Here is a 23,158-nt window from a genome sequence, read left to right as displayed (position 1 = left end):
ACAACTGGTAGGGAAGCTAAGTAAAGAAACCAGGAATATGCTATTGAACAGCGGGGGAGACACAAGGCAGCCATGATGGGCTCCTACCAAAGTACAAAACTACTCTCCAATAACACCGTGTGTGTGTGTCGCACTGGTCGCATTAGAGTATGGTTGCTTGATGGTGTTGATAAGATGGCACTTCTGCCTTTGTGGAAACCAGCCTGTTCTTCAGCAATAATGGTCAGAGTGATTTTTAGCATTACATTGCTGGCATGTTTGGTCAAACTGACAGTGTGCTAGTTACGGCAGTGTTGGAGATTTCCTTTTTTTTGGAAGGTGATGATTAGTTAATGGGTCCATGGCGTGGGTCATTCGCCTGTGTGCTAGATTTGTCGCAGATGGCAGTTGAGGATTCAGTTACTGCTTCTGCCATGTGTCAAAAGTTAAGCAGGGATCTTGTCTGCCTTGCCACATTTCAGCGACTTCACTGTTGCTACAACCTCCTCCCGGAGTATTTGGAAGTCATCCTCATTTGATGAGTACTGAGTATTTGTATTTGTATATCTTTTTATCACAACAGATTTCTCTAAGTGAAATTCGGGCTGCTCTTCCCAGGGACAGCGCGTCACTACACTACAGCGCCACCATTTTTTTTGTATTTTTTCCTGCGTGCAGTTTTAGTTGTTTTTCCTATCGAAGTGGATTTTTCTGCAGAATTTTGCCAGGAACAACCCTTTTGTTGCCGTGGTTTCTTTTACGTGCGCTAAGTGACCTCGGTTTATCGTCTCATCCGAATGACTAGCGTCCGGACCACCACTCAAGGTCTAGTGGAGGGGGAGAAAATATCGGCAACTGAGCCGTGATTCGAACCAGCGCACTCAGATTCTCTCGCTTCCTAGGCGGGCGCGTTACCTCTAGGCCATCACTCCACATACTGAGTACTGAGTACTGATAGTACATGTGGGTCTCCTTTGCTCTGTTTACAACCATTTGACAAAAATATCACAGTCTGAAGTGTCCATTATTGCATATAAACCATAAGGAATGTAGCTTTCCGTTACAGAAGTGCAAACGGACGGGGAAAGAGACCACATTTCAATACACATAGCAATTACTATCACAACACTACATCAACGCGTACTCGGAGAACATAACGCCTGGATAACACATCGCTGTCTGAGTGCAACGTCCCCCGTGAAAACGTTCGGGATCCTGAAACGTCCCTCGGGGGAAGTTCTGGGAAGTCCCCCCATGCTGTTTCAGTCCCCTACCCCCACCCCCACTCGACCCCCTCCGTTCACAAAAGCACCCGTTCCAAACGTCTCCCAGCCCCAGATCTGTTTTGCATTTGCTCACGTGCGCGCGTTGTGTGTTTTAATGGGTTTTTTTTCTTCTTCTTCTTTGATTGTGTTTTGTTGTTGTTGTTGTGTGTGTGTGTGTTGGGGGAGGGGTCGGGGGGGAGCGGGGGGGGGGGGGGGGGGGGGGGGGTTGGAAATGGTGAGGAGAGGAGGAAAAGCGGTACAGATGGAGATCTGGAAGAAACGTAGATCAATTTGTTTACTTTGATCGGTTTCAGTATCAGTTTCTCAAGGAGGCGTCACTGCGTTTGGACAAATCCATATACGCTACACCACATCTGCTAGTCAGATGCCTGACAACAGTATAACCCAACGTGCTTGTCAGGCCTTGAGTGCATGCTTCTATATTTGTGTACCTATCAGAGTGGATTCCTTTTACAAACTTTTGCCAGAGGACAACGCTGTCGTCGCCATGGGTTCTTTTTTTGTGTGTGCCAAATGCGTGCTGCACACGGGACCTCGGTTTATCGTCTCATCCAAAAGACTAGACGCTCAGTTTGATTTTCCAGCCAAACTTGGGAGAAAGGGCGAGAGTAGGATTCGAACCCACACCCTCACGGACTCTCTGTATTGGCAGCTGAGCGTCTTAACCATTCTGCCACTTTCTTCCTTTGATCAGTTTATTACACTCTGCCCTCTACAGACAGTGCTAACTGTTCACTACCTGTTAACTAGCAATAGTATATTCAAATTGCATTACTTTGTGTTGGTATTGCAGTATTAAGACTTCTTGACATGATTTGACTGATAGGTAATCATTACTCATTATTGCTGACCATTACTGACCTCTACTTGCCACCACTGACCGCAACCCAAGTGTTCATATTTCATTTTTTTGTCTGTTTGTGCATTATCATCATGCCCTGGCATTTTTTAAATTTCGTTAACTGACGACTGCTGACCACTACTGATAACTGTCTTAAACTGTTCAGATTGTATTTTTCTGACTTTAGTGCAGTATGTACTTGAACTTCTTCACAGGATTTGACTGACCATTACTGACCTTTGCTAATCATTGATGTGTTGCTACTTTCAGACCTGCACCGGGTCAGGTGACATCACCAATCAGTTTCAAACCTCAAAGACCCAGAGCGCCGACACTGCAGGTGAGAAGCATGCGTCATGTGCCCACCTTCCTTCTTTCGCCCCATCCCTTCATTCTGCCTGCACAAGGCGCGTGTGTGTGAGTGTATGGGGTGAGAATGAAAGAGAGAGAGAGAGAGTATCCACGGTTGTATACATTCAGGTTGCATACATTCACATATTCGCATACACCTTCTCTCTGTCACACACACACACACACACACACACACGCGCGCGCGCGCGCACACACATGCACATTATACGCACACGCATAGAAATATACACATTATTCACACAGGCACAGACACACACAGAAATAAGTATACACAGACACACACATACACACGGCACATATGTTAAAATTATACATCATCCCATTCAGACATGGGCTATCGGCTTATCTGAACAGGTATTCGTAGTCTGTCTGTCTGTCTGTCTGTCTGTCTGTCTCTCTCTCTCTCTCTCTCTCTCTCTCTTTCTCTGACGTTCAGAACGCTATATGAAAGGGAAGATTTATTACAAATTGGCCCTCGTAACCAATGTTAAAAAAAGAAAGAAATGAATTGATTCCATGATAATAGCAGAAAGAAAGAACCATTTCCTATTTCTAATTAACGAAAAGAAACACAGGAAAGCAATATGGAATGCCATACATCAGCTTACGTTAACTCTAGCTAAAATCTTACAAATGATATATCCGTTAAAAAATTAAATTATCATTTCTCAACCTGACAAACAAAGTGACCCAAACTGATGAATGAAAAGACAATGACATAGAAGAACTTGAGAGATACTGCCAAGAAAAGAATATTTAATCAAAACTAAAAGTAAGTGCTTTAGGTGTTCTTGAAGCTTTCTTTGCTTCATTAAAACATTTACAACACACAGCCACTCGCGGGATTTATGGGCCAGATGGAAAAATTCTTACACCATCAGCACCGTTGCCTATATTCACAGTCAATGTCTTGACAAAAATTGCTTTACAAATGCTTTAAAACATTTACCATTATATAAATCTGGAAACAAAACTGACCCATCAAATTTTATAAACCTATCTCGATTCTACCTGTTCTATCAAAATCAATAACTATCTTCTTTCATCTCTAAATAAATACGACCTCATACATCCAAATCAATTTAGATTTAGATTTAGAAAAAATCATTCTTGTCGCACGATACTTACCATATTGATAGACAGATGGATTTGAAATATGAACGAAAAAACAATTTATCTGAGTACTTGTTGTTGATTTCGCAAAAAGTCTTAAACGTCACAAACCATTAACTGCTTATTAACACACAAAAAAAAGCATTAAAAAAAAATTATCTCCTGAAACACTGACATCATCTATTCTTTGCAACAGACAACAAACAGTGTATTTAAACACGTATATATCAAAATGTTCTTTACAATAAATTTGGTGTTCCACAGGGTTCAGTACAGGGTCCTGTATTATTTTCGTTATAATTCAACGATCTATCATTATCTCTGAAATTACAACGTGACATGTTTGCTGATGATACTACTTTAGATACAAGTAACGCTGATGCTCAGAGGTGTCATCTTACCATGCAAGAAAATTAAGATATACTTGTTTAATGGACATATTTGAATCACAGTCACAACACCGGCATGGGAATGGAAGCTGTGTGCATACAAATCAACCTTCCATAATTCTGACTGACTCGATGAACCTCCTTCAAAAACTGAAAGTGGAGTGGGTAGCCTTTAAAGTGGCACGAGGCAATGCGCCACATCCAGATGCAGAAAATCAGGTGTTTTTTTGTGTTTGTTTTGTGTTGTTGTTGTTGTTTTGCTGCTCCATCTTTTGATCCGTCTAACTGGCATTACTCCCACGCCACTCATCTCAAGTCACCCATGCACAGCCACACCCGGGTTCGTCTGTCGCAAACCCAGTGTCAGCAGTCCGCAGGGAACTATTGAAGTCAGATCGCCTGGAGGCCACACACCAGAGGAGACCCAGTACTGCTGCTGACTCACCTTTTGCTATTTAGTAGTGTCTGTTCAAGTTTAACGTGCTTACGACACCCCCTACTGACGACATTTATTGCTTAGTCGCGGAGCCAGTGATCGTCCCCCCATCGATTGTCCAACCATGAAGATTCAAAAACTTACATGACTGTACTGCCCTGGACAGGCAGCTGTTAAGGGAAATGAGCGAGCCGTCAAACTTGGTAACGCAGCACCAATGTGTCTTCATCAAAGAAGATCTGAAATCTGAAGAAAAGTAATAGAGTATCTATATTAAAAAATAAAAATTTAAAAAGATAATAATAAAGGTACAAGGCCATCAAACCATCGCCCGCCTCACACAAAGAAGGATAGAGAAGGAACGGCCGAAACACTAACTGAAAGGTCGAACACGATCCATTCAGAATCATTTCCAAACCAACAATGCGCAGGTTTCTTCAAAATGAAACAGGTTCGATCTGGGCCTTCCCATAAAACTGAACAACACGCATGGCCTTAGAGATTTTCCCCCATCCTTCTTACGTCAAAACTGTTGCTGCATGTGTGTGCGTGCGTACATGTGTGTCATGGGAGCTTCTGTGTGTGTGTGTGTGTGTGTGTGTGTGTGTGTGTGTGTCTGCATTGCGACTGCTGAAGAACCCGTGTGTGTGTGTGTGTGTGTGTGTGTGCGTGTGTGTGCTTGCGTACGTGTTTGTATGCACATGGGTAATCCCGTCGATTGACGCGCTCGCTTGTGTGTGTGCGTGTGTGTGCGCGCGCGCGTATGTGTGTATGTGTGTGTGAATTCGTGATCTTTCATGTGTATGTGTGAATGTGTGTCTTCATGTTTTACATTTATTTGCTTTTTTATCACCATTGTTGTCTTAATTATTTATTTATCTATTGATTTATTATTATTATTTTATTATTATTATTATTATTACTACTACTACCTTTTTTATATTATAATTATTATTTATTAATTTATTTATTTATGTAAGCTTATCTATTATTTATTCACCTTTTTCTTTTTCTTTTTTTTCTCAAGGCCTGACTAAACGCGTTGGGTTGTGCTGCTGGTCAGGCATATGCTTGGCAGATGTGGTGTAGCGTATATGGATTTGTCCGAACGCAGTGACGTCTCCTTGAGCTACTGAAACTGAAACTGAAACTCATGTGTATCGAGGGCCCTGGGTACATTCGTTTGTCGGTTGAGAGTTGGGCCTTCGTGTCTGTGAGACAGGAAATTGTTAAAGTGTGTTGTGTATCTATATGAGTATGTGTGTGTGCCTATGTGCTTGTATGCGTGCATTTGCACGTTTGTGTCGGTGTGTGTTTGCTGAACGTGGCCCATTTTCTGTCGGGTTTTATTTCAATCGTTTGCCTTCTACGTATCTTTCCCTTTACCATACCTCAATGCATTTCGTTATTTGAAAAAGAAATGTCTCATTATTTTGTTTCATTATATGTTCATGCTTTATCATCAGCACGTTGAGTTTATGCAATCAGGCTTCTGCTGGGGTTTTTGGTTTTGTTTTTCTTCCTTACAGCAGATGTTGTACAGCGTATGTCTGACGCCTCCTTGAGACTGACACTGAAAATGATGATGACGGACGAAGAAATTGTTTTCGCGCACAAAGTAGGGGTGGAACCTGGTAGTGGTTCTTGACATCAGAACAAATTCAGCGAAAAGAAAGACGATGGTTCTCATTCTGCTTATTAGACAACATTGATCGGGCACGGCGAGTGATTGCTCAACACGGAAAAGCAAAGAAAAGCTTTTGAAGAGCTGGAAATGGTACAGTCTGACAAGTCTTAAGAAAGTGTTTGTTTATGTCTTTTACAATATGATATCCTCTAAAAACTTCAGTCAGATTTCTAGTCCAGAGAGATCTGCCCTGATACCAAATCAATATCAAGCAAGGATCATGAGCTGAAACGCTTCCACGTTTCATTCGATCTCACGGCTGTTCCAAGTCATCTGAAGTAACAAACGAACAAACACCACAGACAAAATGGAATTATACGAAGTCCCTGTATAAGTCGCTCTGGACTGACACAAAATCATTTCTTAAACTATTAGTTATCCACCTGCATCCATTCAACTGAGCTGTCGTCTTCACCTCTATCGCTTTTAAATACGACAACACGAACATAGCGTGTAATTCGTCAGCATCTTATCTCTTGTTCTTCCCATGATTATTATTTCTGCATTAGCCATTGGGAAAACTGTATGAATTCATTCTCACTGAGAAAGATTCAGAGGCCTTGCTGGGTTACAAATTAATGTCCCTCTCTCTTTTTTCATTTTTTATTTGGTGTTTAGGTTGACAAACTTCGTGAAAATGAGACTCCAGCCACCGAAGCCTTCCTGAAATACCGCTTGGAACGCCTGCAGAAATTGAAGGACGGGGAAATATTGAACGTAACGGAAAATGTACACGGCTCAATTTTGCCTATACCTGATGCATTTCTACACCACCATTTTCCTAAAATTCCAAATTCCTTTCGTAAGCTGTCCCCTTATCTGTTACTTTCCATGTCTTTTTAGCCCTCTAGCCTAATGACTATTTCCACGTTGGCTTTATTTTCAGAATGCGGTGATTTGATCTGAATTATTTCCCTTCGTTCTAATGAAACCATTGTAACAATCTCCATTTGTGTCATTTGCCATATTTCTTTTGTTTGTGTATGCTTTTTCCCATCTCAGCCCAACTTTTCCTTTTCCCATGCGACATTACGATCATTGTGACTTCAACGAGCGTTCACGTCTTGGTCATGACTCTTCCCATCTGTTCCCATTTGACTCTTTACCTTCTTACCACGTCTAGCTTCCAGGTGGGGTCATGAGCAAAGCATACATTCCTTTATTGGATTTACTTTAATCCGCCTTGAACCGTACACACTGTACAAATAGCACCACCATTTAACTGATATGTGGAGCTGACAGAATAGTCATTACTTCCCACACACCTGCCGCCACACACGCACACTCCCACACTCACTTCGACTCTCTCTCTCTCTCTCTCTCTCTCTCACACACACACACACTCATGTGCGCGACCAGAACAAACTTCCAATCCCTAAAAACTGATCCACGCGGGTAAAAAAAACCCCAAACATATGCGTTTGAACACAATTGAAAGCTGGAAGGGTTCTGGGTTTAATTGACTGACCATGGCAACGTGTATTCAGAAGAACAGCTGCGATATAACTCCACAATATTTTAGATGTGAATCTGGGATTTGTTGGAGCCTTGAGTTAAGAGTGAACAATGATAGCGAGAATGAATGTAAAAGTGAAGAAGATCGGAAAGCACACTTTTACTGATGTACATGAAAGGAAGAGGAGGGGGTGTATATGACTCGAATGTGTGTGTGTGTGTGTGTGTGTGTGTGTGTGTGTGTGTGTGAAGATATACTGAGCTGTTACAAGGTCTATTTTCTTGAGCGAGTATGTAATTAACTATTTTAACTTAGCACCGGTTCATCAGAATAAAATGCTCTCTGTAAGCAAATTATCGAATTGTCAAATACAATTTCATTTTCCGACAATGGACAAAGTTAATGGGTATTCATCTTCGTAAAAAAAAAAATCATCGTTCTTTTTAACGAAGAAACCGGCTCATTGTTGTCGTAAGTACTCAAGCTGACATTTTTCGCCCTTGAAAAAAACAAAACACAACAGCGGTCGGGTCACATCGGAAATCGCTCATCACCGACGCCAGTCACAGAGCGGGGATTTTTTTCCGGCCAATGACAGAGCTTCTTGTAAAAAACAACAACAAAACAACAACAAAAACAAACAAAAAACGCGTTTGTTTTTGTTTTTGTTTCTTTCGGGGGTTTTTTTCGGGTTTTTTTGTTGGTTTTTTTGTTTTGTTTCTTTTTTCTTTTCTTTCTTTTTTTTTTTTTGTTTCTTTTTTCTTTTCTTTTCTTGTTTTTGTTTGTTTCTTTTTTCTTTTCTTTTTTTGTTGCTGTCTGTTTCTTTTTTTGTTTTGTTTTGTTTTTTGTTGTTGTTGGTTTGTTTGTTTGTTTGTTTGTTTGTTGTTGTTTTTTGGCATTTATTCTGTCTTTTGTTTTTAGATTGAAAGCATTGTCAAGATGGACCTCGTAGAAGGAACCAGTTTTCTAGGGTTAGGCAATAATAACGCTTTTTGACGACCGTTGGAGGAATAGTGTCGCTGTGTTGTGTGTGTGTGTGTGTGTGTGTGTGTTTAAGTATGGAAATATCGTTCCTTTCTCGAAGCAACGCATACGTGCAACATAGCAAGTAATTGTAATAAATTATGCGTGGGCAGAATTTTTAAGGACGGCAACAAAGAAAGCTTTCATTTTATTGCAAAAGGCGAGCAGAAATGACAAGCGAAAATAGTGCCATGTTCACGAACACCGCCTGTTTCATGATGTGTGTGTGTGTGTGTGTGTGTGTGTGTGTGTGTGGTGTGTGTGTGTGTGTGTGTGTGTGTGTGTGGTTGTTGTTGTTGTTGTTGACCCCCTTGTTTCAGCTGAACCCAGTAAACCCAACCCCATCAGGACCAGCACGAGGTGACCAGAAGCCTCAGGGAGCACAACATTTCAACCCCTGCTACAACCCCAATTTCCTCCAACTGTACCCCCCATCTTCCTCGCATAGTGTCCCTCACTGGGCAGCTCAGGCATGTGACCCCAAGAAAGTGTCCAAACTTTCTCGTCTAGGTGGTGGGGGAGTGGATTTCGGCGTCGATTATGGGGCATTATTTGGCACAGTGCTGAAACGGCGCCATTCGGTACTTGTCTGTTCTTGGAAAAAAGTGTTCTCCACAGCACTTTTTTGTAGGCTTACCAATCTCTTACCAATCCACACGCATATAGAACAGGAACTCATGATATGACGTTGTCATGGCGGTTTTTCGGTATTTAAACTGATGGAAACTGAATGTTTGCAATCTTTGTGCCATTGAGTATTAATCAAATCTGTGCAAAATTATATATTTTGAATTATCTTATGAAGAAGCAAAAAGAACTGCATTTTGCTCAAACGTTTGATTTCAATGAAATATTCGCAAATCAGTTTGGCTAGTTTGGGAATTTCCTATGTTCAGCATTAGTTGGGTTTTTTTCTTCTTCTTTTTTTTTTCAATCTGATGTGTGAATTGGTAAGAGTTAGTCTTTTAGAAAATTATTTTGTAGATTTTTTTTTTTACTATTGAGATACACCATTATTATGATTGACCCCTAAAATATTGCTGCCTATGCGAAAACGATGCCAAGCATTTGCTTTGTGATATTAATATTGGTATAGAAAACATATTAACGACACCAAGATCTCGAATAGCACGAGCCTTTTATGTTTGTTTGTAACTTATGTGCATTTGCTATATTATTTATTTATAGTCTGTTCATCTAAAATGATGATATTAGAATGTGCATTTGCATTCGCATGTCTGTGCTGTTTTATTCACTTGTTGAAGCTTACAACATGTTACAATGCTTGTGTGATGTTCACGATTTTGACATTTAATACTGACGAAAAAAAGAAGAAGAGAATTTAATTATTTGGTTACTTTTTAAAGAGATTAATGCTTTAGAAGTTTTCATCTTTATTTTCTTTTTTTTTTGTTATTTGGTTTTGTTTTGTTTTTGTTTTGATATATGAAAATGTTCTGCGGTTTTCAGGTTCTGTTAGAATCAAGATAATGAAATTAAAAATACGTTAGTCAAAAAGTACTTACTACACGAATTAAACTAAACTCATTATCAATGATCGAAAAATGGAGATATTAAATGTGATGTTTGCAAGTAATGTGGAATCGCTTGACTTTTTTTTTTTTTTTTTTTTTTTTTTTTTTTAAATAGAAATGTCCGTGTCTGTTAGATTTAGTTTATGTCCCTTACTTGAAGTGTTATCTTTAAAGAATATCCTTAAAAGTTTGAAAAGACAAAAGAACTTTGAAAGCGCACATTTCGTCATTTTAACAGTATATTTGTCTGTTGGGTTTTTTTTTTTTTTTTACAACACTAACTACCTGGAGGCACTGAAGTTTGGTTTACCTGTGTGCATTTCTTTTCCAATTGTGTGTGCAGACTCCACTAAGTCTTTCCCTCGTTTTGCACATTGGAAATGCCTTGTTTCATATACTCACATTCTACTCAACGTTGGCTTTAGAGTTTGTTTAGTTTTGATTTAGTGATGCGATTGCATTTGTAGACTGTCCAGAATACAGCTGATTTTGAAGTGTTTTAAACAACAGAAAGTTGACATTATGTTGTGCGTTGCTAGTTGGTTCACGTGTGTAAACAATGTGAGTCTATGTAATAACTCTGTATTTCGGTTGTGTGTGTGTGTGTGTGTGTGTGTGTGTGTGTGTTTGTGTGTACTATAATAAAATAATTTTCGCTGGAAATACTTAGTCGACACCAAATTTTACGTTCTATGCTTCCACACATTCTAATTATAATGAAATGCACTTCTGGGAAAGGCACAAAGGATTAAAAAGAATTAATAATGTTTCTGGGACAATTGTTTTACTGTATTTTTTCCCTTTTACACTAAACGTAGCACTTACATCAGACATATGGACACGCTGATAGATAGCAGTCATTTTATCATCAGGAACGCCTGCTTAGTATAGATTTTACACTGATTCATACATCTGCCAGAAACAGGAAAATCGTTCTATGTAATAGGAAATAAATTTGAATATACTATGGGAAATATTAATCGTATCTTACTCAGCTAAAACATTGGATTTGTAAAATATGTCTAAAGGCATAGAACGGCGATTGTGTCGTATACTCTGTATGAAGATCTTGCACTGTCTTAGGTTCTTTCAAGTGGTCAGTAGTCACTAGTTAGTGACTTCCATTCTTGCATTATCATTATCAGCACGCGGATCGCATCAGTAGTTCGCGATACCATGTTATTATATTGAAAGGAGGCCAATGATGCCGCTAAATCTTACTGAGATTGACGTGTCTATGTATCACGTACTGAATGATGTCCACGGACGACTATCTAAAATCAACAAACCTTGTTGACATGCGGTCCACAGTTTGTCAGTTATATTTAACTCGCACTACGCCTGCGTGTTTAAATACTTTTCCGATTTTTCGAAAGAGGCCAAATTTCACCATTATTTGGGGAGAAACATTCGGTTTTGATTCTTGTGGTATGGTGTTGTTTTGGGTTTTTTTAAATAATGATACGGATTTTTAAAAAAATAATGATACGGATTTTGATAACGAGGAGCTCATGTTGTGGCTCCGAGAGGTAGGTATGCACTGTCTGAAGTGGGAGAACGTGTCCGATCCGTCAATCATAATTATGCCGAAAGAACAGGACTGATTTGTATCGTGTACAATCATCATGCCCAACAAATGTGTTCTGTGGTTTTATTGCGATTTATTGAAGCAGAAAAATAGCGATATAGGCAGGAAAAACAAAACTTTGATCGATTACATAATGATTGAAAAACAATGAAATACCGATCGATATGAGCCGTTTAATATAGAATTGCTCAGTTTTCAACACACAGCTTTTGGTTTTGACAAATGCTCGTTTCTTTTGATGAACGAAAATATGATTTGGATTGTTATATGTATGCATTGGTATTGCATTGCATTGCATTGCATTGTATTGTATTGTGTTGTTTTGTGTTGTGCTGTGTTACTCTGTCACAACAGATTTCTCTGTGTGAAATTCGGGCTGGTCTCCCCGAGGAGAGCGCGTCGCTACAATGAGAGCGCTATGTATTATTCTGCCAGGAAGTGTTTGTTTTTTCCTATCAAAATGGATTTCTAACTGAATTTTGCCAACCCTTTTATTACCTTGGGTTATTTTACGCGCGCTAATGTAAACCCCATCCTCATCCCCATCCTCATCCCCATCCTCATCCCATCCTCATCCCCATCCTCATCCCCATCCTCATCCCATCCTCATCCCCATCCTCATCCCCATCCTCATCCCATCCTCATCCCATCCTCATCCCCATCCTCATCCCCATCCTCATCCCACCTACCCTGGCCTCCCCCTCCACTCTCGGCGTTTTCGATTTTGTTGTTTAGCAGGAGTCACACGTGAGCCATAAAGGCTTTCCTTCTTGTTTCCAGTTGTTCTCTGTGTGTGTGTGTGTGTGTGTGTGTGTGTGTGTGTGTGTGTGATGTGTGTGTGTGTGTGTGTGACTGTGTGTGTTGAATTTTGATGCAAAAGCTAAGAAAATTAGAAATAGAAATGAAAATCTTTCAAACGCGAACCCCCCACATACACACGATGTTATATTCCGTACTATTTATTTTGGTGTAATAGACGTAGATATGCATTTTTGTTCATTTCATGATTTTGCAGTCTTTATAAGCATTTGTAAGTATTTGCTTTCTTCACATTGTCAGTCTGTAAAAGCTCAAATTTATTCTCAAACGTAGTCTTATAAAGATTTTGTCTTGACGATTTCATAGTCTTGGGAATATCATTCTTATTATTCGATTTTTTGTTATGACCTTTCCTATTCATATTAATTTTCATGATTCATAATGATTTAGAATGATGTGTTCAGACTAAAGGAAGTGCTTTATGTGAACCACACCAATATGTATTGCTGATCTTCACGTACTGGATGCGCTCTTTTCTTGCACTTGTGTCCTTTCCTGCAGACCCACGAGTCCAGCTCCTTGCCCCACTTACAGAGTGCCGGAGGTAACCCGGCCCCTGTGGCCAGTCTCTCCCGTCTGGGAGGTGGAGGGTTTGATTTTGGAACCGACTACTGCACCCTTCCAAGGAAGGCCTGGCGACATAAATCGGTAGACTTGAGTCTTCATTTCTTTGCCAGATGCTGTGTGCTAGAGAATAATAGCTATCCACAAATATCTTAAATGGGTGTTATATTGACAGCATGTTCTAGATGACACTCCTATACTTCATTTCGATCGACTGATCTCGCCATGGTGACTTTTCTGTAGGGCTGTTTCTTCATGCAGACTGCTAGTTTCTCACTATACGGGCCTCTCGATCTCCTCTTCACTTCCCCTCACCTTATCTAAACACTGTGTGAATGCCACTACTGCATCGGTTATATGTTTTAATATGTTTCCCCATCCGAATATAATCATTGGCATTCGAATCAGTTTTATGTAGAGCGTCTAGGAATGCATCTGATCTTATTTTGAAAGGACTCACGAATTATCTTTTTGTGGATGGGTAATCTAGAGTGTTTTATTTTATATTTGGTGGTGGGTAACATTCGTTTTTGTTCTACTTTGGATTCAGTTGAATTAATATGTACAGATTTATCTTTTCACGGGATACACTTGTTCTGAACTTGTTCTCTGAACATACATTCTGTGAGGCTTTCTGAAGTCATATCCATAGAATAGTGTATTTTGTCGAGTGCAGACATGCACCAACACAAAACAGTTATCAAACATGTTATATATTTCCCAGAAAAAGAAACATTCCTCTGTCTCGGATATTAGTAGTATTATTTGTTTTGACAACTTCGGATAACAAATGCCACATGTCATCAGTCATTCATTAGTCAGGTCACTCATACCATTTCTATGCAGATGTTCCCCTAGATTTTCCATTTCTTGAATGTAGTTTGAAAAATTGCATCGGTGGTGTGGCCGATTGGATGAGTGAGAACAAGTTGAAGATGGATGAGGAAAATTGAGCTAACTGTCACTGGCACCAAATCAAGGATAAAACAGGTCATCTCTGCTTCTATGTCCATTTCTGGCTGCTACATGCCTTTCTCCTATTCTGTGAGAAACCTTGGCATCTACATGGATGAAACACTGTCGGCGAATGCACATGTCAAACACTTGTGCCGCACTGTGTTCTGTCAGCTTCGTAGGAGAGGCATAATTCGTTTCCTTTCCACTGCTGCTGCCAACGAATTTGCAGTTTCTTTTATACCATCTAGGTTAGGTTACTGCAGCTGTCTTCTCGCTGGTCTCCCTGTTAACAAACTAAATAAACTTCAACGCATTAAAAAATAATGCAGCCCGAGTCGTGCTCCGTAAACCCAGGCGCAAGGGTACATTATCATTGCTCAGAACACTTCACTGGCTTCCTGTTAAAGCAAGAATTCAATACAAAGTAGCTTGTCTCTGCTTTCAGTGTCTGCATCACAATATGCCACCGTATCTTTCAGGTCTTCATCTATATCATCCCTCTAGGACGCTGCATTCATTTCACACCTGTCTGTTGACAATTCCTCGGTTCTCCCTTGAGGCCTTTGGGAAAAAAAAATTTCTCTGTCTTTGTCCCCATAGTCTGGAACTCCCTGCCCTTGTTCCTCAGAAAAACCCAGTGTTTTTCAACTTTTAAAAAAGAATTTAAAGACGCACTTTTTTCAACTTTACCTAGCATGATGCATACAAATGAGTACTTGTTTGTGTATGGTGATGTGTTGTGGGGAGGGAGGAGGGTGTGACTTTTATTAAATTTTGTACTTTAGAATGTAGATTTTTAATGTATTGTGATGTGTAAGACCGGTGTTAAAGATTTGGAATTGAATTTTTACTAGTGTGATATGGTTTTTGGTGTTTTGTTATGCCGGGAGTAGTTTTAAGTGTTGTGAAAAGGTTTTTAAGTAGTGTGATGTGACACTGCATTAGTCAAGCATAATTGTGTGTGTGTGTGTGTGTGTGTGTTTGGTTGGCTGGCTGTAAAGGGTTGTGCATGAAGGTATTTTTTCACTTTAGTGTTTAAATGCATGCTTTTAATGCATGATTTTCGGTTTCTACATTGTACAGCGCAATTGAGCATGTTTTAACGGAAAGGTGCTTTATGAATTAAATTATCATTAATATGATTATCATGCTTATTATTATCATCATGATCATCATTATAACACGATTACTTCAGAGAGTGAGCGTAAAGAAGGGACTGATTCTGGCCAGCTCAGCCTGATATATCCCCACCCCAAAAGAAGATGGGTACGCCTCAAGTGAAAGAGGCCGGCCTGGTTCGAACTGGGTTAGGTTGGGTGATTCGAGGACAAAGTACCCCCTACCTCGTTCACTGTAAGTGAATGTCAACCTGGTTGGAGTCAGGGGTCAATTCTAACAGGCCAGATTTATCTCCGTGGGATATTTCAAGCTTGACCAGAGTGACGCCCCTGGGGCTGGAGGAATCCAGTTCTGGGGGTGAGTTCTAAATGGGCCAAATTAACATACCCCAGGCATGTGAAACCATGCAAGGTGAGGGTTAATAAGGACCAGCCAGAGTTGACCCCGGGATAAAAACCAGCTGAACAGAACGAAGTTACCACCACTGTTAGGAGATCCCCTGCTAGTGCTAAACTTTGCATGGCTCAGTGGTTAACTCACTCAGTACGGCCAGTCCTCTCTTCTCCTCTACACAGACCCCTCGGATGTCCAGTGGGTGTCTCAATGACCCAACCTTTAGCTTCCGTCGTCAGAATTGTGGTATTCTTTTTCAACATTCACCTCTTCAGTATAAGAGCCTTCCTCTTCCAATATTTTGATGATGGTAACTGGGGTGAAACGCTGTTAACGTTGTCTCTTTCGCCGTTCGTATGGAGAGAGTTAAAACGTCTGACAGAAAGGTGACTCAGTCCTGAAATGGTTACCACCATGGAGGCGCGGGTTCGAACCTGCTGAGGACCAGAAAAAAAAAGGCGGCAATACAAGGGCATCCAGGAGTCATGACCTGGGTGCGACCCGGCCACCTTAGAGTGTAAGGAGTTAAGGGCCGAAACAGCTGACTGAGGGGGGCATCTTCTGTGAATACCTTGTACTGTCCAGCTCTCCCTGGAGTTTTATATCACTGCATCAAATGTACGATGCAAAGAGCCAAGCGAGCAGATTTTTTGAAAAAAAACAAACTTATTTTTTGCTGTTTATTAAAGACTGTATTCGGCCATTACGTAATAACCGTGCACGGTGGCACAAACGTTGTTCTCAAATTGTCAAAGCTATTGTGATCAGTCAGAAACACCACCCTTTTGACCAACATTGAAGACAAAATGAAGATGGCTTTTACCAAAAATAAAATATCCAATTTGCATAAAATATACTTTTGAAATTCATCTTTTTTATTGCAGGCATATTGCAGGCTTTTCTATCTTTCAATTACCATTTCGCCAATCGCAGATAATACCACTTGATTGGATACCTCTGAAATGATACAGTGCGACTCCAGCTTCGATACAACGATCAGATTGTTTTCTGTTATTCTTTATTTGTTTGTTTTTGACTATTCTCACGGTGATTCGCGGAAGACTTTGATTCTCCTTTTTTTTAAGAGGCTGTGTTGGACGATGCGCGTGGAACCTGGCCAACGATAACGTGATATTATCAGACAATGATAATTTGTCGATACCGGAAAAATTGCGAGATATTACTGTTTCTTGTACGTATTGTCTGGTTATTAAGGATTAGAGCGAAACCGAAAAAATATTCAATTTTTTGAAAACCTGATCACTGAAACAAGACATTACGAGCTGCTAAGAATTAGGTGCTCACAATGACAACTTTGCGATGAGTGCAGGAAGTAGCATAAAGTTCGTTCGTTTATTGACTCACTTGTGTAAACAAAGTAAGTCTATGTTTTAACCTGGTGTTCGGTTGTCTCTGTGTGTGTGTGTGTCCGTGGTAAACTTTAACATTGCCATTTTCTCTGCAAATACTTTGTCAGTTGACACCAAATTAGGCATAAAAATAGGAAAAATTCACTTGTTTCCAGTCATCTGTTTAAAACAATATTGCAACTCTGGGATGGGCACAAAAAAAAGAAGAAAAAAAAAAAGAAGCCAATTATATGCAAACTGCACTTACTGTTATATTTATATTTTTTTTATTCTCTAAACTTGGCACTTTGATCTGATATTCTGACACAACAAGAGCAGCCATTTTTATCCTTTTTTGTTCAAACATGAACTTCTTTTGCTAACCATGGAAGTTATATTTATTTTTGCAAACGTTTTGGTGCATATAGTAAAAAAGGGAAATTAATCTGTAATTAATGCTAGGGGACTTAATTTGCTTTAAACTGATCTTTCTCATCTTAAGCATTACATTTTGAAATTATACTCAGTACATAAAAAGCTTGTGTGTTTTGCTGTCAGTGTACAGGGCTTTCACTATGTTCATTCGCCCAAGTGGTCTTTTTCAGAAAATACTAAAATCAATACGACGAGTGGACTTTATCGATCTATTGGCTGAGCCCAGAAGGTCATGGGCAAAAATCAATTGCGTACACATATTTATACATATTCAAAGCGCGTGCTCATATTCTTCGCGAACGCGAACGACGCCATTTTGTTTCAAGTTGTTGACCTGCCCGTTCAATCCTATATTCAATGGACAATACACGATAACATGTGATGGAAAGTTGGAGAAGGAGACCGTTAAATATTTATTCAGAGAACGCCTCATCACTTACTGGATTATGCCCCAAACTGCCATAAAGATATCCATAGAATCAGTCGGAATTCACAGTTAAAAATAATAAACCATGAGAGTTAATACCCTTGAACTGATGAAACGCAAAAATTTCCAGTCTTGACTTTTCTCAAAATGAAGTCCTTTTCACTTCATACAACGTTCAGAAGTACTTGTACTTGGCTCTACATGTTATTAGTTTAACAAAATACTCAATTTTCACATCAACTTTAAAACTATAAAACTAGAATGAACATAACAGAGAAATTGAATCGACCGTGTCAACCGGGTGTAACTGACTAAACTTGAACATCTATCTAGATCCAGAGAAAACGGCTAAATGTTGCAGTGTGATTGCGGCGATAGCCACGTCTCCTTTACCGCGGACTTAAAAAGATTTTTTAATTGTCCTTAAAGATTTTTTGAATGCCCAATATACACCAAAATAATATGATTTGAACAGCGTTCTCACTGCGAATACCGCAATCTTTTTCTTTTTTCTTTTTCTTTTAACCCGAAGCTTTATAATAACAAATACAGAACACATTTTAACGATTACATTTTTTTTTTTTTTTTTTTTAAAGTGTACCACAAGTGAGTCTTGAAGGCCTTGCCTCTCTTGTTTATTTACAGTCTGTTCATCTAAAGTGATGATATTAGTCTGAAAATAAATGATATTTTATTTATTTGGATTATTATCATTTCTATCATAATGATGATGGTGGTCATTATTCATTAGAAATCAACATTTCTGTTTATTCGAATGAAAAGGGGGGCGGTTGAGGTGGAGGGGAGGGAGGGGGCGAGGGGGGGACTAAGAAAGGGAAAGAGAGAGAGAATGTGTAAAAGATAGAGTACTAAATGTAAAAAAGGAGAGGGTGTGTGTCAGTGATTGGAGAAAGAAAAAAACATAACATTGGAAGGGTGTGTGTGAGAGGGGGACTGGGGAAGCGGGATTAGGACAAAAAATTAATCAATAATCAAATATTGTATGCACTACTTCTGTAGATTATTATTTGAAAAGAGGTTCATGTGGGGACCTACAATAAACAACCAACTGGACTATTTAACACATAACTAGCTAACTTTAATAAAGAACAGTTTTAAATATATAACTTTTTCCAAAAAATATTAACATTTGAAACTGGTAACACTTGTTCAGTAATTTCTGGAGGCAAAAATGGCACGTATTATCTGCTGATCTTCACTGCCAGCAAATTGCCAAACGTTCTTTATTTATGCTTCCAATATCGTTCACAACAGAAACTAATAGGCCCACAGACAGAAAGTGTACATATTGATCGAAGGCTATAAGGATAGATGGGTGATTAGATAGATTTCCTGAGGAATTGTTACAGATATATCATGTGATACAAGATGCCATGGTTTCAAACAACGGAGGCCATAACAAAGTGTTTTGTGTGTGTGTGTGTGTGTGTGTGTGTGTGTGTGAGAGAGAGAGAGAGAGAGAGAGAGAGAGAGAGACCTGAAAGCTTGCGGAACAAAATCAACAGGTTCCTGATCTTTTTTTTACGTGTGTGTGCTTTTTCTTAATGGCATGGCTTTATACTTTTTACTATTGCATATGAGCATATGATACGAATTTCGTGATGCAGACTGGCATGTGCATTTATGTCAGTAATTTAATTAAAGGTAGTAATGTAACCCTTTACTTTTTACTTATTTTACTTGTCATAGATAATGGATAATTCGTATAGATAGTATTTTAATCTTCATGTCATAGGACATGATATAGCTGCTTGATATAACCTACAGAAAGCTCTTTTGTACCCTTATCCAGTTGAACACTTTCAATAGACTATTGTATTTAGTTAGTTTTTGCTTTTCTTTTAAGGCGGTGGGTGTGTTGCATATTCACAAATATTCATCGGTCTCAGACCTCAGACTGATATACATAATATCTGGCGACAAGGATGGACAACGTTTGTTTTCGCTACGTGACAGCAGAATCGTACTTTGGGGTGACGTGTGCCTCTGTGTATTCTAGACAATGGTGGGCAGTTAGACATGTATGTTCAACAGTCAATTTCCGCGCTGAATTGTATGAGTATTTCGTATTTAGATTTAATACATGACTATGTCTTCACTACTCACTACATTTATGTATATCAGTATGTGGAATGAGAGCGTTGAATGTTTGTGAATATGCACGTACACAAACATGAAGAGATCGTCAACGACTTACCCTGGTGAATCTCCGAATCCGGATCTCTCCATTCTCTTTCTCTCTCTCCCTCTGTCTTTCCCTCTCTTTGTTTCTCTCTTCCTCCCCCCCCCCTCTCTCTCTCTCTCTCTCTCTCTCTCTCTCTCTCACATCACTGTCTCCCTCTGCTCTCTTTCCCTGTGTCCTCTCTATTTTTATCCCTTCTCTCTCTTTCTGTCTCTTCTGTCTCTCTGTGTGCTCTTTATTTGTACTTGTATTCTCTCTTTGCCTGTCTGCACTTCCTCTCTCTCTCTCTCTCTCTCTCTCTCTCTCTCTCTCTCTCTCTCTCTCTCTCTCTCTCTCTCAAAAGATACGATATCATTCTATTATCAGAAGCTGTTATTGGGCTGCAAACACCACTGAACAACCTTTATATGGCTGCATCCAAATTACAACTTAAAGTAAATATGGGTAAAAGTGGTATTATGGTTTTTAGAAAAGGGTTGGGTCGAGAGATGGTTCTATAATAATACAGAAATGAAAATTGTGAATTCATATAGATATCTGGGGGTTGTGTTTTCCACAAGACTTAGTTTAAGGTATTCATGTCAAGAATTAGCTAATAAAGCAAAACGAGCTGCTATTTCTATCCTCTGTAAATTGCATAAATTCAATAATTATTCATTTAAGTTGTTCTTAAAGTTATTTGATTCACAGATTCAACCAGTGTTGCTTTGTGGTGCAGAGATATGGGGTTTAGATCAATCTTCTGCAGTAACAGAAAGTATTCAGTTGTTTATGTTGAAAAAATACCTTGGAGTCAATATTAGAACACCAAATGATTTAATCTATGGCGAATCGGGTCGTTTTCCTTTAACTATTAACAAGGTATATATTGACAAGATTCAGGTTTGGTTTATCCAATTTATTTGTACATCAATCAAGAAATCAAGACATAAAGTAATCGACAAATGTGAAATGCAGTGTCCCCTGTGTAAATCTGCTTTGGAAAATGAAGTCCATTTTGTTCTGTGTTGCCCTGCTCTTAATGATTTGAGACACAGTCTTATTACGTCGAAATATTTCAATGACCCCAGTGATTTTAAACTGACATTGTTACTGGCCTCGAAAAAAGAACAAAATATAAGAAATTTAGCTTCATATCTTTATAAAGCGTTTAATCGAAGAGAGATTGTATTGTCATAACACTGTATTTTCAGTTGACAGTTTTTGATTATAACAGGCCTGTGAAGTACATATTTGAATATTCATAAATTCATTTTTTAATTAGCTAGACATGTCGTTCAGTAGATACTGATGTGTCTCATTTGCTGTTGTTGTTTGTTTGTTTTTATGTGGGATATTGTGTCATCTATAGTATGCTTTTCAAAATGTGATTCATGTTCACACCCATTCAAATGGGGCTTTGCCCTTTCTGAATAAAATTATGTTCTGTTCTGTTCTCTCTCTCTCTCTCTCTCTCTCTCTCTCTCTCTCTCTCTCTCTCTCTCTCTCTCTCTCTCTCTCTCTCTCTCTCTCTCTCTCTCTCTCTCTCTCTCTCATCAACGAATTAATAACAGACTCCAGAAGTGGGTTGGAGAAACTGATATTACATGAGACTTTCAAGCTGGGTTGAAAAAAGGGATGCTCAACAATCGAACACATATTTACCATGCTAGCTATAGTTCAGAAACAGTTTTCAAACAATCGTAAACTATATATTCTCACACCACAGATAAAATACTTCTTAAAACAGTCATTCCAACACCATTATAAAACATCCGTTCTCTCACACTTACTCCATCAACTTCTGGGTTCAAACAAAGTGACACTTGCACCCCAGTTTTTTCCTTTGTTTTTATTAAACGAACATGCGATACAAGTAGTTAATAATGGTAGACATGAAGATATTTTTCACTCGATGCTTTTGAATAGTTTATTCTTTTGTTAGCTGACGAATTTATTTTGATCGGAAAGACAGTTATAGGTCTACAAACACATCATAGTATTTCGGAAGGAAGGACAGATTAAGTGCGAGAGAACGGATGCTTTATGATGGTGTTGGAATGACTGTATAAGTATTCATGAATTGTCTTTTCAACCCGTTTGAGTTTTATTGCTGCATGCAAGGAACTTGAAAGTAAAGCAAAAATTGCTTGGATCTGTATAATGAAAATGTGCGTGTTCAGATAGGCCTAATTCATCCCAATTATTTTTTAAACTTTTTTTTCTTTTGGTTTAAATATGCATTTACTTTTTTTGTAATTTAAATATTCATTTACTTGTTTTTCTCAAGGCCTGACTAAGCGCGTTGGGTTGCGTTCCTGGTCAGGCATCTGCTTGGCAGATGTGGTGTAGCGTATATGGATTTGTCCGAACGCGGTGACGCCTCCTTGAGCTACTGATACTGATACTGTCACACAACCAAAATTACAATGTGGATCCGATGAATCGGGGATAGATAATGCTGTTTTTCATTGCGATACAGTCCATTTACTGACTTTAATGATAATAATGATGATAATAACTGGACATTACCAGCACTTCCCTCATTGCACAAAGCGCCTTACAACCCACACACACACACAAACATATGAAACATACTCAATACTCTGTGTTCTCAACTCAAATCATGCACAGTAAATATATATATGCGCATACAAACTCGTACATACAATACAAACATACATACATACATACATAAATTCGACGCACACACAATACAGCGTTACAAATACACCTACACAGTCAACAAACTACTTTCATGAAATGCTGCTGGAAGAGGAAAGTCTTGAGGTTAGATTTAAAGGAAAGCAGTGAGGGGCTGTGACGGACGTAGTGAGGCAAAGAGTTCCATATTTGAAAAGCAGATGATGAAAAGGCTTGACCACCGTGCTTTCCTCTTTTGTACGAGGGTCATTCAATAAATAAGGTGAATTTTTCGGTATAAGGACTTCTAATACAGATAGAAGCTTACTTTTTTTTTCTTTTTCTTTTTTTTTTTTACTTCTTTTTCACATGGATTTAATTTGTTTTGCAGATTAAAAAAAACTTTGAGAGTTTTGGCGATTAACAAAGATGGCCGACCAAGAAGCATGCTCCATGATTGAACAGCGGTCAGTTATCAAGTTTTTGGTTGCTGAAGGGTGCAAACCAGTTGAAATTCATAGGAGAATGTCAACTGTGTATGGTGCCACATGTTTCAGCCGAAAAA

At 39.1% G+C, this 23,158-nt stretch overlaps 1 protein-coding gene across 2 annotated transcripts in view; it reads left to right on the top strand.

Annotated features, from left to right (window-relative positions):
* LOC143292974 (uncharacterized) overlaps nt 1-23,158 on the top strand; it is a 136,724-nt gene that overhangs the window by 69,121 nt on the left and 44,445 nt on the right. Inside the window, exons 3-5 of one of the 2 annotated variants that reach the window (XM_076603701.1) lie at nt 2,377-2,446; nt 8,903-9,163; nt 13,026-13,172. In XM_076603701.1, coding sequence (XP_076459816.1) covers nt 2,377-2,446; nt 8,903-9,163; nt 13,026-13,172 — 478 coding nt within the window. Of the gene's footprint in view, nt 1-2,376; nt 2,447-6,721; nt 6,833-8,902; nt 9,164-13,025; nt 13,173-23,158 lie in introns of both variants that reach the window. The other variant, XM_076603702.1, reaches the window with a different exon arrangement.

This window comes from Babylonia areolata, chromosome 18 (genome assembly GCF_041734735.1).
Source record: "Babylonia areolata isolate BAREFJ2019XMU chromosome 18, ASM4173473v1, whole genome shotgun sequence".
Taxonomy (NCBI): Eukaryota; Metazoa; Mollusca; class Gastropoda; order Neogastropoda; family Buccinidae; genus Babylonia; species Babylonia areolata.
This window is presented reverse-complemented; position numbering and strand designations above follow the sequence as displayed.